At 41.0% G+C, this 17,253-nt stretch overlaps 1 protein-coding gene across 1 annotated transcript; it reads left to right on the top strand.

Moving 5' to 3' along the window:
• Nucleotides 1–3: 3 nt before the first annotated feature.
• Nucleotides 4–15,669, top strand: skiv2l (SKI2 homolog, superkiller viralicidic activity 2-like). The gene is made up of 29 exons (XM_037794455.1): nucleotides 4–164; nucleotides 547–665; nucleotides 1,439–1,560; nucleotides 2,259–2,376; nucleotides 2,916–3,030; nucleotides 3,159–3,233; nucleotides 3,336–3,389; nucleotides 3,485–3,648; nucleotides 4,457–4,612; nucleotides 4,786–4,931; nucleotides 5,404–5,550; nucleotides 5,645–5,729; nucleotides 5,839–5,945; nucleotides 6,077–6,223; nucleotides 6,306–6,402; nucleotides 6,494–6,706; nucleotides 7,304–7,414; nucleotides 7,522–7,633; nucleotides 7,792–7,910; nucleotides 8,492–8,623; nucleotides 8,853–8,990; nucleotides 9,097–9,201; nucleotides 9,604–9,742; nucleotides 9,887–10,013; nucleotides 10,918–11,128; nucleotides 11,965–12,075; nucleotides 13,428–13,646; nucleotides 14,252–14,392; nucleotides 15,208–15,669. The coding sequence occupies exons 1-29, from the start codon at nucleotides 152–154 to the stop codon at nucleotides 15,406–15,408; spliced, it is 3,744 nt and encodes a 1,247-aa protein (XP_037650383.1). The 5' UTR covers nucleotides 4–151; the 3' UTR covers nucleotides 15,409–15,669.
• The last annotated feature ends 1,584 nt before the right edge of the window (nucleotides 15,670–17,253 follow it).

Below are 17,253 nucleotides of genomic sequence, written 5' to 3'. Positions count from 1 at the left end.
ACGGTTTATTTTTTATTTTATTTTATTTTTTTATATATCGCAGCTAGTTTAGTTTAGTAGCCACTTCCGCTTATCAATCTTAACAACTTCCGGTGCGACATGAGGAACTAGTTGGTGGCAACTTTTATCTTTCACTGTTGGGAGTAGAGACATGGACAGAATAAGTATGTTGTGGTTTATTTAATGTATATAGTCAGCTTGCATAGTTATATTTATATTGAAATGTGGTTCATCTTGCTAACACCGCTCACTGAGGTAGATTATGTGATGATGATGATGATGATGATGATGTGGCTAATATAGCTGTCAATCAGTGCTCCATTCAGCAGCCTCATGGCTTATATATATATATATCTTATATTTAGCTATTTATAATAGCTGTTTTAATGTCTATTATGCCTTTCTTGAATGCATACAGACAATCAAAGAGTTAGCATTAGCGTGCATTGGGTGCATCTTCCTGGCTGCAGCCTCCCTGCATTATTAGCCTTATTGTGTTTGTTTGTTTAGTCCATTCATGCTCTTTGTGTTGTTTTCTCTGTGCAGATGTGCCCCCCGCGGGCCCCATGGAGCTACCGCTGTCCCTGCTGGAGATGGGATGCTCTGGCAGGTTTGAGCTCATCACACACCCTTTACCTGACCAGCCTTTACCTCCACAGAGCACAGTGAGTATGCAGCAGCAGCAGCAGGAGGACTACTGTGTACATTTCATTTGATGCACTTACTTTAAAGGTCCCATATCATGCTCATTTTCAGTTTCATACTTGAATTTTGTGTTTCTACTAGAACATGTTTACATGCTGTAATGTTAAAAAAACAACTTTATTTTCCTCATACTGTCTGCCTGAATATACCTGTATTCACCCTCTGTCTTAAACGCTCCGTTGTAGTGCATTTCAACGGAATTGCAACGGAATTGCGTTGCTAAGCAACACTATCGGTCCATGTTTACTTCCTGTCAGCTGATGTCATTCACATACACTGCTTTTTTTTTCATTTTTGTATTGTTATTTTTTTTAATTAAATGTTACTATCAGTTACATTTAACTTATTATTATTATTATTATTATTATTATTATTATTACCATAATTCTTCTTCTTCTTCTTCTTTTTATTATTATTATTCTTATAATTATTAATACAAATAAAGTAACCAAAATGTGTCCATACCTTTGTGGTTATAAATAAATGTGTTTGCAAATTTGGTTTGAATTTTATTATTTTTGTGTCATTTTGCAGATAGTTAGATGAATAAGATACTTTTGAACAGATAGACTTTAGTTAAGTAGATAGTTGGCAGTAATCATGGGGGGAAAATTACATTAATTAATTTGGGATACAGGAATCACACCTGGGATTTAACGGTTACATGGATTAACATCTGCTGGCTCACTAACAGTATCTGAATACCTGATCTAAACTTGTCTCACCACCACAGCTCCCCCATGGACTTCCTCCCGCCAGCCTCAGCTTGGAGACAGAAGTAGAGAAACAGTTTTTACGGGACGCTGCCTGGCTTCCTATACATGACACAGACTTTGCCTTCCAGAAGTTTCTCAAGTACGTATTCCTGTAAACAATCTCATTCCTTGACAGTTTGAATAATTAATCGTATTTTGAGAATACGCACCATTATGTGCTTTAGAGACGGTGCAGGTTACTTGATTTTATAGACAATGTAATGTGCATATACTGTAATTTACAGTGTCATTTTTTTTTTTTACCCATTTGATAAAACTATAATTTTGTGAACCAGTGGCAAATATGTAAGGAGCGTGTGTCAGTATTCTAAGATTCATTAGCAAATAGCAAATGATAGAATACATTTACCCCTTTTAATGATTTGAATTCCCCGCTTTTTCAGAAACAATAAATATTAAAATTAGACGTAAAGAAGAATAAGATATGATCATTACTAAATAACTTTTTCATCTTCACAACTTTAGCCTTAAAAATGTAATGCTATACCTCATAGAATCAATTTGATTATGAAAGTAGAGGAGATGAAAGTTATTAGTTGCAAGACAAATACAACAGATGATTTAAAAAAAAAAAACAACAACAAACAGTATCTGGTGTTAAAACAACAAATAACTCAGTTATATACCGAGGAGATAAAGTGAAGATTTTCATCAAATTACGAGAATGGTTTAAAATCAGATATTACTGTTTGATCTGAGTCATTCAGTTTGTTTCATAGAAACAACTATATGTATCTGTAGAAGATGTAATAACTGTTGTGTTGTCGTCTTCACCAGGGTGACTCAGAGAGAAGTTAACGTCGACTCTCTAATCAACTGCACTCCGTCTGCACTTCACTCCGGTCTCTCTGTTATCAGAGATCCAACCACCGGGATGCTGCTGGACTTCACAGAGGTAGCTCAGAAACACACAGGCCCTCTCCTCCCACTGTACCGTTATTAGTTTAACTGTATATAAAGAATAATGTCATCTAGAGCTGAAAAAAGTAGTCCATGGACAGAATATTAATCTTCGTCAAGTTAGGTTTTAGTAATTTGTTAAGCAAAAAGTACGAACTTGCTCCAGCCTCTCACATGTGATTATTTGCTGCTTTTTGTTTTTCATGTTAGCAAAATTAATATCATTGTGTTTTGGACTGTCTGTTAGATGACAAAATGGAATTTCAATATGTAAACTTGCACTTTAGGAAATTGTGGTGAGCAAGTTTTACTATTTTCTGATATTTTATAGACCAAACAACTAATATAATAATAATAATAATAATAATAATTAAATAATGGAAATAATATCATCCTGTTTTAAAAAACTGTAATAGAAATTCTCTTCCATCCATCCTGTCAGGACGAGAGAAAGCTCCCGTTGTGTTACTTTAAACAGAGTAAAGGTTAATTTAGCTACTTCTTGTGTCTGTTCTGTCTTTATTCCATCTCTAGGTGTTACTGGAGAACACTGGCCTCTCAGCAAAGAACTCGCTGTCACTACAACGCCAGCCCGGGCCTCCGTCAGAGAGCCTTCGAGGAAGCACCACCAACTACCCGTTCCGCCCCGGTGAGATAGATTCATTCAAAGCATTTTCCCTTCAGTAATGTCGTCCCTTTAGTTGAGATGTTTAGTTTTCAAGTGAGGTGTTTTCACTTTGTTTTTCTAAATATTTGTTGCCATGGTGATCTTCACAGGAGGAATGGAGGAGCTCACTCTGGACCAAATCAAGACAAAGTCTGAGCTGGAGGAGGATGTAGACTTTGAGAACGGTGATTTTTTAAAATTTTGACAAGCAGTGTTGTAAAATAATGGTGAGACTTTTGTTGTTATTTCAGCTCTTTGTGGTTGAATTTGTCATTTTTCTCTCGTAGATTTACTCAGAGTTCCACCTGGACTTAAAGCTGGGATGGACTTCACTGACAAAGGTTGGATATCATACTTTACTATGCAAAAAAATAAATCCTACAGGGGTTAAAAGAGAATTATTACATTTTTTATTTTTTGAATTTGTATCCTAAAGATGCCAAGATAGCAAAGGCAGAGGTCAACCTCATGTCCCTCCTGTCCACATTGGATGACATCACTGAATTGCAGCCTGAGGCAGAGGAGAAGGAGGAAGGCAAAGGAAGTGAGGAAGCTCCTAAACTACCCAGAACAAACAGCCTGGAAGACCTGGGCGTAAAGGTGCGGCAGCTTGTTTGGTTTCTCCTCTGACATGATTATCAAGATGGGAATATTTACATTTCTTCTTTTACTTGTTTATTTTTTACTTTTATTTAATTTGTTCCCCTTTATTTGAGATCACATCACAGCAGCAGTTCACACAGTCATCTTTAGTTAGATAGTTTGACAGTTTTTGTGTCGAATTATTGATTTCTTCAGTAAGTAGCCGTGTAAAAAGCGGGATAATGTACAGCTAGCGGGTCATTGTTGTGAAATAAACCCCTTCAGGGCGATGCTGTACATTAGTCCTTCGGTATGATGTCACTGTAGAAATGTAGAAAAATTGAAGTTCAGTATTATGTTAGTTAAATTGAACAGTTTTGAAAAGAGATGATGTGGCCACTTGGAGGATTGCTGGTGACTGAGTCATGACTTTTTTGTAGTCATTAAATGTATGTCGTCTCAAACTTACTGCATGATGAGACTGCAAAGGTGACATTAGGTCATAAATGCACCAAAGAAAAAGAAAGAGATGAAGATATAGTTCATGAAAACAAACTAATACAGAGTACTGGCTAGAAGCTGTGTGGATTAATCAAAATTTAAAAATGCAGTTTACAGTTTGACAAGTTTGATTTGTAGTGTATTTTTTACTTAAAATGATCAGATGAATCAGAATATGTACAGTTAACGTTTATTGTTGGATGTTTGCATGATGAGATAAAAGTGTTACTGCAGTAGTACTGTAATAGTTGCAACCTAAATTCCAACTCTGCCTCTGGCTAAACACTAACTGCATTGAAATCTGGTCCTCCTCCTCTGTCTGCAGGATGTTGTGTCATCTTCGACTCCTTCGGAGAAAGGAAAAGATGAGAAATCAAAGCCAAAAGTGAACCCAGAGGAAAATAAGAAATGGGCCATCCCTGTCAACATAACTTCACCCTGCGATGATTTCTACAAACGCATCCCCAACCCAGCTTTCAAGGTTGGTCTTCTAGAAATCATCCAGTTAAAAATATGATATCTTTCTTTGTCTATATGCAATCTTCAAAACATCACTCTGCATTTATTTGTTGCCCTCTGTGTTTCTCTGTGATGAATCATCACATTAAAATCTGCTGAGCGTCCTGTGATAACTCATCTGTCTCTCTGCTCCAGTGGCCGTTTGAGTTGGACGTCTTCCAGAAACAGGGTGTGCTGCGGCTGGAGGCTCACGACTCGGTGTTCGTAGCCGCACACACATCAGCTGGCAAAACAGTGGTGGCCGAATACGCCATCGCCCTCTCGCAGAAACACATGACAAGGTGTGTATTCGTTGGCACAAATCAATTTCCTCTGCCCTCACTGTGTGTGTGTGTGGGTGCACAGGCATGGGGTGAGCTAAACACACCTACTGTAAGAGTTGAAGAGGGCAGTTTATGTTTGAAGTTTTTACTGGATAATTTGAAAAGGACTAGTGAGATAAAGAGCTTGGAGAATTTCTATGTAGATATGAAGGGTTCATTCTAAGCTAACGAAAAGACAACGATTCCTAGTTTCAGGTGATTACACTCTAATTAAAACATAGTCATGTCTATTATATTCCATTTCTGCTAATAGATCCCCTGAAATGTTACACACTGTTCCTTTAACAGTGAGGAATGAAGTATATATTAAGTAGGACTCCCAAGTATATTAACAGTATCAACATTTTTTTACTCTTTTGTGTTTATTTGATAGATTCTCTGTGTGTGCAAATCATATTCTGATTTTCTTTCTAATCTGGTGTTTTGCTAGGACCATCTACACATCTCCCATCAAAGCGCTGTCCAATCAGAAGTTCAGAGACTTTAAATCCACCTTTGGAGACGTTGGACTCCTGACGGGCGACGTCCAGATCAGTCCTGAATCTTCATGTCTCATCATGACGACTGAGATCCTCCGGTACTCGGGGCTGTTTTGTTATAGATAGTACATTCATGGTTTTAAATAAAAATCAAAAGAGCTTTTTAGATTTCTTGCTCTCGCTCTCTTTCAGGTCCATGCTTTACAACGGCTCAGAGGTCATCAGAGACTTGGAGTGGGTGATCTTTGATGAGGTCCACTACATCAACGACGCCGAGGTCAGAAGCGACCCCGGCTGCTCTCTGTGTCTTTCGTTTGTTTGATTTTTACTGTTGAAGTCAAAAGTTTCCCTCACCTCTTTTCCCATCCCTTTGTTTTTTTCCACAGAGAGGGGTTGTGTGGGAGGAGGTTCTGATTATGCTTCCCGATCACGTCAGCATCATTCTCCTCAGCGCCACAGTGCCAAACGCTCTGGAGTTTAGCGAGTGGATCGGGTAGGTGCACTACTCAATATTAAGAGAGCATTTGACAAATTTGTCAAAATTAGAGCCTCTAGAGCTTTTAATATTGATTTGTATTTTTGTATCTTTGAACACTTTCCCCAAATCAATCTTGTTTCTCCTAGTCGTATAAAGAAGAAGCATATTTACGTGATCAGCACAATGAAGAGACCCGTGCCTTTGGAGCATTATCTGTACACCGGAAACAGCACCAAGACTCAGAAAGAGATGTTCCTGCTGGTGGACGCTACAGGAAACTTCCTCACTAAAGGGTACGTGTGGTACTTCACGAGTTGTTTGTTATTTTAATCTAGTAAGCTGTTTCTCATAAAGGACGTTGTGTTTGTTGTTCAGGTATTACGCAGCCGTTGATGCCAAGAAGGAGCGCACCAGCAAACACGCCCAATCATTTGGCACGAAAAGTACTTCTCACAACACCACAGCTAGTCAGGTAATTCCTTTCCTTGAGTTATCACCAACAACAACAACATCTTCTTGCTTCATGTTCTCATCCCTCTCTGTGTTTTTTTTTCCCCCTCCAGGACCGATCAGTGTGGCTCACTCTCCTGCACTTCCTGTCCCAGCGGCATCAGACGCCGGTGGTCGCGTTCACCTTCTCTCGGACGCGGTGCGACGACAACGCCCGCTCGCTGGACTCCATGGACATGACCACCTCCGTAGAGAAGGCCGAGATCCACTCTTTCTTCCAGAAGAGCCTGAGCCGCCTCCGGGGAGGAGACCGGCAGCTGCCTCAGGTAACGAACCAGAAAGATTTTTTCTTCTCTCAGGCTTTTGTTATGAAGGGATGATTCATTTATTTTTTAATATTATTAATATTTAATGATCATTTGCCTCAGGCAGCGGATCCTTTATTGATTTGTTTTGGGAAGAAGATTTACTTGTGGTGGAAAAAAACTGAAGAAACTGTATTTCTATCTTTTGTTGTTTATTGCTGAATCCCCGACAAGTGGTGTTTTTTTTGTTTTTTTGTTGAACTCTGGACTCTTTATTTTTGGTGAATATTATTGGAACTTGCATTTGATTATCTTACACTTAACTCCCCAGATCCACTTAGTTTGAACCAATCCGACAGAAGAGAAAACCACGAAGAACTAACGTTGCGATACTGAGCGCCAGTTACTTTGTTGTTGAAATGGCATTCAATTTGGTGAAGAGCGCATTAGGACTTGTTTAGGACTCACAATTCAAATGTGTGCAAAGACTTGAGACTTATCTTGTGACTTGCAAAACCTATGACTTGGTCCCACCCTTTCTTAATGCTGTAGTAACAATAAAGTCAACTACAACATGTGATGCTAACACTTATGTTATGTCATGTATGTCATGTTTAGATCTTGGTCATGAGGGACCTGTTGAAGAGGGGAATAGCAGTCCATCATAGCGGGATCCTGCCAATTCTGAAGGAGGTCATTGAGATGCTCTTCTCACGAGGCCTCGTAAAGGTGAGTCCGACCGGTTCATTAAAACAAGAGCAGGAAGGAGAGAAGAAATCACATACCGGCACTTTTTTTTATCTGCTCGTTTAAAACAATCCTCCTACATCTCTCAGGTGCTGTTTGCCACCGAGACGTTTGCGATGGGGGTGAACATGCCCGCCAGGACCGTGGTGTTCGACAGCATCAGGAAACACGACGGGACCGGCTTTAGAAATCTGCTGCCAGGTTCGGTTTTGCTCTGCGTTCTCTTGTCTCGTCTGCGTCGCCTCTCTTTCATCTGAGCCAACATTTATTATGCACTTTCATCTCCGAGGATGAATCGGCGTTGAGGGAAAAAAACAGCAGCGTTTCTGATACCTCTTTTATGTTTTTGTACTTTTCAGGTGAGTATATTCAGATGGCGGGCAGAGCAGGCAGGAGAGGCCTGGACGCCACAGGCACAGTCATCATCCTGTGCAAAGCCGGAGTTCACGAGATGGCAGATCTGCATGTCATGATGCTGGTGAGGCTCCTCAACATCCACCAGCCACATTTTAGTTTATATATCATCCGGTGTGGTATTAAATCTCCTTCTGCAGGTCAAGATATGTATAATCCCTTAAAGCAGAGCCTCCTGTTTGTTTTGGCCGTGTTTCAAGGAAGGTGTTGCACGTCGAGTTATTCATTTAACATTTAATAGCACAGTTGAGTGGGCTATTTTATTTTTCTCACCTTCACTTGGAGAGGAATGTTTTAAATTCAACGTGCTCTTCAACTGAAACAATCTCCTTCATCTCTAATAGGAGCTTATCGTCTTGACTAAAATACAGATACTGCTCATTTCTTTCCCAATCATCACTGGCAAACATTGTTTTAAATGGTAATAAAAAGGGAATTTAGTATTTTTTTTATTATACCTAGCATTGCACAGCAGGAAATTTAAATTGCAAGTCTGGTTGATTTTCAGTATTTTTTTTCTTGTCAATAAATCCCATGAAAAGACCAAAACCCAACAATAAATTTAACCTGGAAATGGTTTCAGAGGTGTTTTAGTTGTGTACTGACTTTTCTATTTATTAACACCGTCCTCTTCGTCTGTCTCAGGGTAAACCCACCACCCTCCAGTCCCAGTTCAGACTGACCTACACGATGATCCTCAACCTGCTGCGAGTCGAAGCCCTACGCGTGACCGACATGATGAGGAGGAGCTTTTCTGAAAACCACAGGGACACTCAGGTAACGCACACCTGCAGAACACAACAGGGTGGATTATAAATGCTATACTGTACACATAAGGTAGGTAATAGAGCTGTCAAAGGTAACGCGATAATAACGCGTTAACGCATATTCATGATTTCAATGAATGTCCTCTTCCGTCTTCTCTGAGTCACAACAAAAAGCGACAAATGTGTTATAAAAGCTCTCTGTTTCCTCTCTTCTTCTTCTCCTCTTCCTCCTGCTGTAGACCCAGGAGAAGAGGATCACCCAGCTGAAGCAGATGGTCTCTTCTCTGCCTCCTCTGGACACAGAGGGCCAGCTGTCCGATATGTTGCCTTACTACCACACCGTGACGGAGCTGCGAACCACCACTGAGGCCCTCCAGGTAAACACATACATACGTATATATACAGTATACACAACAAAGATCAAACTCTTACAGTTTTAATCTGCTGCTTGCTACATTTCCTCCCTGCTGTCTCTGGTTTCAGCGCGCTATTGTGGAGTCTGTCAACGGGCTGAAAGCTCTGTCTGTAGGTCGAGTTGTGGTGGTGAACAACAAGCAGCATCTCAACGCTCTGGGAGTTATCCTACAGGTACGTGTGTGTGTGTGTGTGTGTGTGTGTGTGTGTGTGTGTCTTTTTAATGGAAGCTTGAAGAGTAGCAGCAGACGAAGACATAAACACTCTCTATCACACTGTACACGTACTTGTCTTAATTGCTTTCTAAAATACCGCAAAGTGAAAATATGTAGTAGAGGATCCCGCTGTGCTGAATCCAAGCCTGAAATTGCATTTAGTGATGTGATGGGGAACATTTAAAGTTAATGTTCTGTCATACTGTCTTCAGCTGGTGTAAAATAAACTAGAGTACTGATGTTCTGAATGAAAAGTTTCTTATAGCTATCAGTAGTTTATTTATTTAATCTTTATTTAGCCAGCTAACTCTACGTAATACCTACGTCCGTCTCTTGAACTCCCATCTCGTCCCCGCGCCAGGTGTCCAGTGTCTCTGTGAATCGCACCTTCACGGCTCTCGTCATCTGCGAAAAGGGCAACGAGGAAGAGGAAGGAAAAGGAAACAACAACAGCAACGCTTTCCGTCACCTCTACAACACCACTCTCTTCATACCTGAAGGTCGGTTGACGGACATGACGTACATTTACATTTCAGTCTTTTTTTTGAGACTTTCACAGAGAGTATCAGAGTATCAGTATCAGTGAGGGTAATAGAAGTACAAGCACGTATGATGCTTCCCGTGTTCCTTTTTGTTTTCATCAGGCCCTTGCAGCCACACGGTGCAGAAGCTGAAGCTTCAGGAAATCTCGGCCATCACAGTGAAAACACTCAAAGTGATTCCAGACAGGATCATCGACAACTACAACAAGAGGCAGCAGCCACGGTTCAGGTGTGTGGGAGAGCTTGGTTGATGTCTTTATTTAGGAAAACCTGGGGGTCTGATTGGCCTCTGTATTAAAACCTATAAACATTGTACCTTGCACTATGCGTTATATTTATTGTCAGGGGGCCTCTGACCCCATAATTACCTCCTGAAAAACAAATTTAACCTTCATGGTTTTGCCACTCCGCTGCATATTTTGGGAGCTTAATTTAAAGGCGTCCTATGGATCCCCGTTTTGTTTGTATCACGCACATGATGAGGATGAGGACAAACATGCACACAGACGGCGATTCACGCCCTACCAATGGTTTCACGCTATTCTGCTGACTGACAGTTGATGGCGGTAAAGCCCCAAGAAACACAGTACGCTCCAATGAAGGCAGTGAAGAAGACTGCTAGTAAACATTGATGTAAACAATATCAGATTTAATATGATGATTTAAAAATCTGCTTTGCAGACATTTTATAAGGGAGGAAATTAACACAGCACATGCATTTTGGTGTGAAACACTGACTGTATACATAACTTTTGTTTGTTCACAAGAAAACACCACAGGGCACCTTTAAGTCTTTAAAGTCCAACAAACACAAGCCAGCCCATATGCAAAATAATCCAAAGAGTAATTCCACCTGTATGGTTGTCACATGGTGTTTTACACACTGGTACCTTGTGAGGACCATTTTCTGGACATAATTACAGCAAAGGATTATGTGTGTTTGCTTTTTCTTTCTACCTTGTAGGAGTGTGTTGTGTATATTTGTCTGTTTTTGGTGTCAGTCATGTTTTATTGTCCATTATGTTTATCATAAAAACTTAAACTGTTAATTTGAGTCTTTGTATCAGACCACTCAGGTTATCTTTCTCACTCTCCTCTTACTCATCGTCTCCTTCACCCCTGTCGTCCTTCAGACTCGACCCTCCCGGCCAAGCCATCTCCACGGCGACCCAGGAGCTCCTGCGACTGGCCGAGGCCAACCCCAGCGGCGTGGCGAGCCTCGACCCCGTGAACGACCTCCAGCTGAAGAGCGTCGACGTGGTGGAGGACTCCATGAGGCTCCGCGTGCTGCAGGACAGCCTCCGAGAGTTCAACTGCATCCACTCGCCCACGTTCGCAGAGCAGGTGTGTGTTTGTTATTAACGTGTTTAACCACTGACAAAGCACTGTTTTTGGGGAGTTATTTATATATTTGAGATCTAGATGAAGGAGGAGGCCAGTGTTTCATTTCACTGTGTGTTTAATAAAGACATCATATTCTTTTTGTGCAGCGGTTGCATATTTATGCAGCTAATTAACATCTTACATAAGACACTTAACAATTGGCCCCCTTTTGATGCCTCCTCTCATTTCTCGCTCTGCATTTCAGCATCGCTTTCCTTTTATCCCCTCCATCATTTCTCCTCTAGTTTCACAATAATAACATCAAACTCCGCCACAAGATTTCTGCTTTTGTATCTGCGTATCCCGTCTTCCATGGCAGCCTCGTTGAGGAGATAAGATGTGAGAATCAGAGCCGGCTGTATCTATAATTACCCATATAGGCTCATGGCTGCAGCTCATCGCCGTCTCACGGGTGCAGCGTGTCGTTTGAGCCATCTCACGCGCACATACACTCACACGCACCAAAGCTCTCTCATTACTTTGCAAGATAACAAGCTCTTACTTGCAGTATCACTGTCTCCTCTCATCACAGTAGAGTCACACTTTCTTGTGTCTTTATGAAGCACTGTGGGTATTATAAAGTGGCGGTTAATGCAGTGTGCTCTACAATGCAAGCTGTTAGTATACAGTAATTGGCCTCAGTGGGTTTATGTAACATGTTCACCAAGAGATTGTGCCGTCAATGAGAGTACAATAGGCAACGTTTTCCTCTCTTGGCTTTTTTCTTGCACTGAAATCAGGTCAAGTGCTGCAGTCCTGCTGTTGTATACTAACCACGGTGTGTGTGTGTGTTTCAGTTTGCTCGGGTTGAGGAGAGGATGAGCGTGCAGGAGGAGCTGGATCGGCTGCTGTTCCTGGTGTCGGACCAGTCTCTGTCTCTGCTGCCTGAATACCACCAGAGGATCAAGGTTTGGATCAGACGTTTGACTCGACGCTGTCCTGACCTGTTTCTGTCAGGGCGCTTTTATCTTTTCACTTTCCAGTCCTAAAGAGTGGATTTTTATTTTTTAAATTGAAAATCTAACTTGAGTCATATCTCTGAGAGAGTTTTTTTTTTTTTATCATTTCAGTTAGATTTTAAAGCATTTATATTTGTATTTAGGCCTTTAGCTTACCCTTAATACACATTACAACTAAGTCCTGCATCAGTTACTTAAAGCAGCAGTGGGTAGAAATGGAGCATATATAATTTTAAAAAAGTTATTTTTATAAAACGAATGAGAATGAGACAGGTAATCTGAAAAAAATCATGTGCATCCGTGTCCTCTGGTGCTCCTAATGGCATCTGCAAGATTTCGCAAACCAGAGGAAAACAACTAATCAGAGCCGAGCTGGAGCCTTGCCGTCTCTGAGCAGCTGTCAATCACTCACAAACTCTGATCAAACAATTAAACTAGGCAGCGCTGATCAAATATGATCAATATTCTGTTACTGTAATGCCTATTTCTCACCTCAAATGTTTCCAGAATCATCTTGTAGTGCACTGTTTAGCTGTTAAATGAGAACGTTTGTGACCTGGCAGCCATGTTGAGATCAGTTGAGGAAATACCAAGCACCGCCCACCAGCCGGAGCTCATCGATTAATCATCCAGCCTATTATTAGCTAGCGTACTAGTTGCAGGAGATTTAAGACAGCTATTAAGATATTTCTTATATATAAATAAGAGTCTAAAGCCATGCTAACGTACGGATTATTTTGACACAATTCGCTGTAAGGGGGGACATGAATATGTGGAACCAAATTCCACGGCAATCCATCCAATAGCTGTTAAGGTATTTCTCTTAAAACCAAAAATGTCAGCCTGCTGGTGGCGCTAGAGGAAGAGTCAGAGGGATCACCAAAGTCATTAGGATTTATCCTCTGGGAGCCATGAATGTTTTTCCACCAAATTTCATGGCAATCCATTTCATATTTGTTGAGATGTAGACCAAAGTGGTGGACTAGAGAGAATTGCTGGGAATTTAAGACTTTTAGGGACCAAGTATTGAGAAACTGTGTCCTAGATCATCAGTGTGACTATAAACCTGTGATATTGACTGCATAGATAAAAGCTGTTGTGTGACTTGACCATATGTTCGTGATAGAAATGGTTGGTTTTTTGTGAGTGAATTGAGCAAATCGATGTGTCTGATGGGATTTGATTCAGTCTGGCTTACAAAGGGTTTTTTTTGCCATTTCAAAGAGGAGTAGTATTTTAATTGAGTGCAGCTCGATCCAAACACACTCAGAGGTTTATCCCCCCCCGCTGCTCTGCCTCAGGTGCTGCAGTCCCTCCAGTACGTCGAAAGCGGCGGGGCGGTGCAGCTGAAGGGCCGCGTGGCCTGTCAGATCACTAGCCACGAGCTGCTGCTGACCGAGCTGCTGTTCGAGAACGTCCTGAGCCCGCTGGCGCCCGAGGAGAGCGCCGCCCTGCTGTCCTGTTTGGTCTTCACGCAGAAAACGCAGGTGGAGCCGCACATCACCAACACGCTGCAGGAGGTAAGGAGGAAGTGGCCCACTCTCGCTTGTATCTCATGAAAAACACAAGATATTAAAGTGACAGTCGTGATGTGTGTGTGTACTGACATACTGTACAGACTTTGCCTCCTTCGTGGGTGACTCACACACACTCGCTCTCACTATCACATCGTACATCCTCTCCCTGCAGAAAGGACAATAAGGGCACTTCACCTGACTCATCCCGGTCACTCTCTCGCTTTTTAATTCACTCGTCCGTCTCTGTCAAATAACGCCTCTGCTGCGTCAGTGTGTGTTGTGAACGCTGCCCCCCCCCCCCCCGATACATGAAAGAGCTTTATGAGGGCCTGAATTAGTGATGACCCGCGCTCTGTAGACCTGCGATACGAGAGCAGACGAGTCAGGGTACGGTTTGTAAAACAGATTTCTTGAACATCACCATGAAGCGAGAGTGATGCATTTAAAGGGCCGCTTGTAAAACTGAAATCACTGTCTTTCAGGCTTAACTTTCCCATTTGTTCCCCCATCTCTCTCTCTCTCTCTCTCTCTCTCTCCCTCTCTCTCTCTCTCTCTCTCTCTCGCTCTCATTCACTCTGTCACTGCATCTCTTTGTCTTTTTCTTTCAGGGCATCGATCGGGTGCTGTCAGTGGCAAAGCGTATCGGGGAGCTGCAGAGGGATTGTGGGATACCACAGACAGCTGAGGAGTTTGTTGGACAGTTCAAGTTTGGCCTGACGGAGGTGGTGTACTGCTGGGCCAGAGGCATGGTGAGGTTTAACTCAGTGTTGTTGCACTTTATTTTGACCCCGTTTACACCTGGTATTAACATGCAATCTGTATCTGGATGAGAGAAAATGCATGTTAAAGGGACACTCAATCGATTTTACATAACAAGACGTTACACAGAACCATCTGAGAAGTCATCATTGGAATCTGTTTGGAAAAGGGTAGGCTCTTTCAAAAAATACTTGGCAGGTGAATGGATGAGCCATCTGTCAATCAAACTCTTGCTGAAGCCAGTCCGGAGAAGAGTAAAAACAACCTTCAGTGTCGTTCTTTGCTGTGCTGCAGCACCTCCTCCCACCCTCTGTCTGAAACACTCTGTTTGAGCTCCTGCACAGTCTGCTCTGATTGGTCAGCTGGCCCACTCTGTTAGGATTGGTCAACCTAACCAAACTCTTCGGACTCCACTCCAGCTCCACTCTATCTAGTTTTGTTTGAGGGCGTGCCAAACTAGGTCGCTAGACAGGTATTATGCAAAGTGTGTTACTTGGTGACATCACCACGTTACGGAAGAAAAGGCGGGACTTCAAGCAAGGCGTTTCAGGCAGTTCAGGAGCAGTGTTTCTGCGGGGGAGAGTAACTCCCTTTGGCATGGACTTTGGGCTTTGTTACTTGCAGACATTTTACATGCACAAAAGCATTATAGGTCCTCTTTAAAATGCTTTGATTTTACATAATGTAAAGACACATTCAAACAGAACTTTACCTCCTCATCTGCACAACTCTTTTTCCCGCTTGTGTTGCATCATAAACCATCTCACTATGTCCTATCTCACCCTCTCCAACACCCATCCTCCAGCCGTTCGCAGAAATCGCCCAGCTGACAGACGTCCAGGAGGGCACAGTGGTCCGCTGCATCCAGCGGCTGGACGAGGTGCTGAAGATGGTGCGACAGGCCGCCCGCATCGTGGGTGACTCCGTCCTGGGGAGCAAGATGGAGAAGGCGTCCCTGGCCATCCGCAGGGACATCGTCTTCACCGCCTCCCTCTACACCCACTGAGAGGAGGAGGAGGAGGAAGATGAGGAGGAGGGTGAATGTCTCTTTGTGTGTGAAAGGTGTGAGAAAGATGGAGATACACGTGTGGGGGAGGTAAAGTTAACAAGTGCTGTATGTGCCTACAAAAACATGTTGATGTTTACATGCAAATTCCTGACCATTAAAAAAAAGGGAATGATTTTAACAAACAGACCAAAGTACAGAAATCATTAAACCTGGATTGTAATTTATTGTACAGTAATAAAAAAAATCTGTATAACATGATGTTTGTCTGCAGAATGATATGAAATGATAGATGTTTGCATCTTATCCACACTATTAAGAATTTCCCAGTAAAATAACAGTAAAGAACTGGCAGCAGGGTTGCCTTTATGTTACTGTAAAATTAACATTATACTGTCGCTGAAATTTACAGCTGTGTACTGTTAATGAAAAATACAGTTTGAACTTTATTAATTTCACAATATTTTACAGTTAATTTACTGTTTAAAGATACATTTTATAGCTGTTTCTCACCTTTCTTTTACATTATCTTACTGATTTGTTTTAATGCACTATTTAGGTTGTATTTTTTTACATACATTTTAATAAACATTATTTTTCTCCTAGATGAATAGACAGCAGGTTACAGACAGGAATAGTCACACTAAATACAATTAAAGGCACTTGTTAGGAAAAAGGCTATAATAGACTTGTTGACACTTTCCCAATTGTCTGTCTATAGCTGAGCACAGAATGCAAACCAGAACAACATGTGAGTGAAGAACAATAAAGCTAATTCACTGATTTTACAATCATGTATAATGTACAAGCCTCACATGTGCAGATCAGGTCCCAGAATTAAAAAAAATACTGCATGAAACTGTTACTGATGATACTTTAGACAGTTGATCAGCAGTAAAGTGATGTTTTTTAAGAATGCATTATAGTTCAGTTAAAAAACAGAGCGTAATTTAACAGATTTTCTTTTTTATTAACAGTAAAGCACTATTTTTTAGCAATAACAGGTTAATACTGTTGAAATCCTGCTGTAAATTAACAGCAATTGTTTACAGTTTATAACATGATGTTTGTCTGCAGAATGATATGAAATGATGAAAATCAATCAATCAATCAATCAAAATGTATTTGTATAACCCTTTACAATAACCAAAAGGTACCCAAAGTGCTTTACATTAACATCAAGAAATAACATGAATAAAAACACAACATATCATAAAATCATAAGAAGGTAGATGAAAAGCACAGGAGAAATGTCACCGGGCTACTAGGTATTAAAAGCCAATCTAAATAAAAAAGTCTTGAGTTTAGATTTACAAAGTACTAGGTCAAATGTTTGCATCATATCCAGTCTATAAAAAAATCTGTATAACATGATGTTTGTCTGCAGAATGATATGAAATGATAGATGTTTGCATCATATCCAGTCTATTCTCCACACTGTAAACAATTGCTTTTAATTTACAGCAAGATTTCAACAGTATTAACCTGTTATTGCTAAAAACAAAACAAAACAGTGCTTTACTGTTAATACAAAAGAAAACATTTTAAATTACGCTCATAGGCCGTTTTTTAACTGAACTATAATGCATTCTTTAAAAACAGTCCTTTACTGCTGATCAGCTGTCTGAAGTATCATCAGTAACAGTTGCATGCAGTATTTTTTTAATTCTGGGACCTGATCTGCACATGTGAGGCTTGTACATTGTACATGATTGTAAAATCAGTGAATTAGCTTTATTGTTCTTCACTCACATGTTGTTATGGTTTGCATTCTGTGCTCAGCTATAGACAGACATTTTGGGAAAAGTGTCAACAAGTCTATTATAGCCTTTTTCCTAATAAGTG

This window comes from Sebastes umbrosus, chromosome 15, assembly GCF_015220745.1.
Source record: "Sebastes umbrosus isolate fSebUmb1 chromosome 15, fSebUmb1.pri, whole genome shotgun sequence".
Taxonomy (NCBI): Eukaryota; Metazoa; Chordata; class Actinopteri; order Perciformes; family Sebastidae; genus Sebastes; species Sebastes umbrosus.
The sequence above is the reverse complement of the archived record's forward strand: the minus strand, read 5'-3'. Positions and strand labels throughout refer to the sequence as shown.

Bases quoted from the DNA above. Each gene is read 5' to 3' on its own strand.
- skiv2l (XM_037794455.1), top strand. The intron at 3,234-3,335 runs GTGATTTTTTAA...TTTCTCTCGTAG, and splicing joins GGATGTAGACTTTGAGAACG to ATTTACTCAGAGTTCCACCT. The intron at 7,415-7,521 runs GTGAGTCCGACC...TACATCTCTCAG, and splicing joins TCTCACGAGGCCTCGTAAAG to GTGCTGTTTGCCACCGAGAC.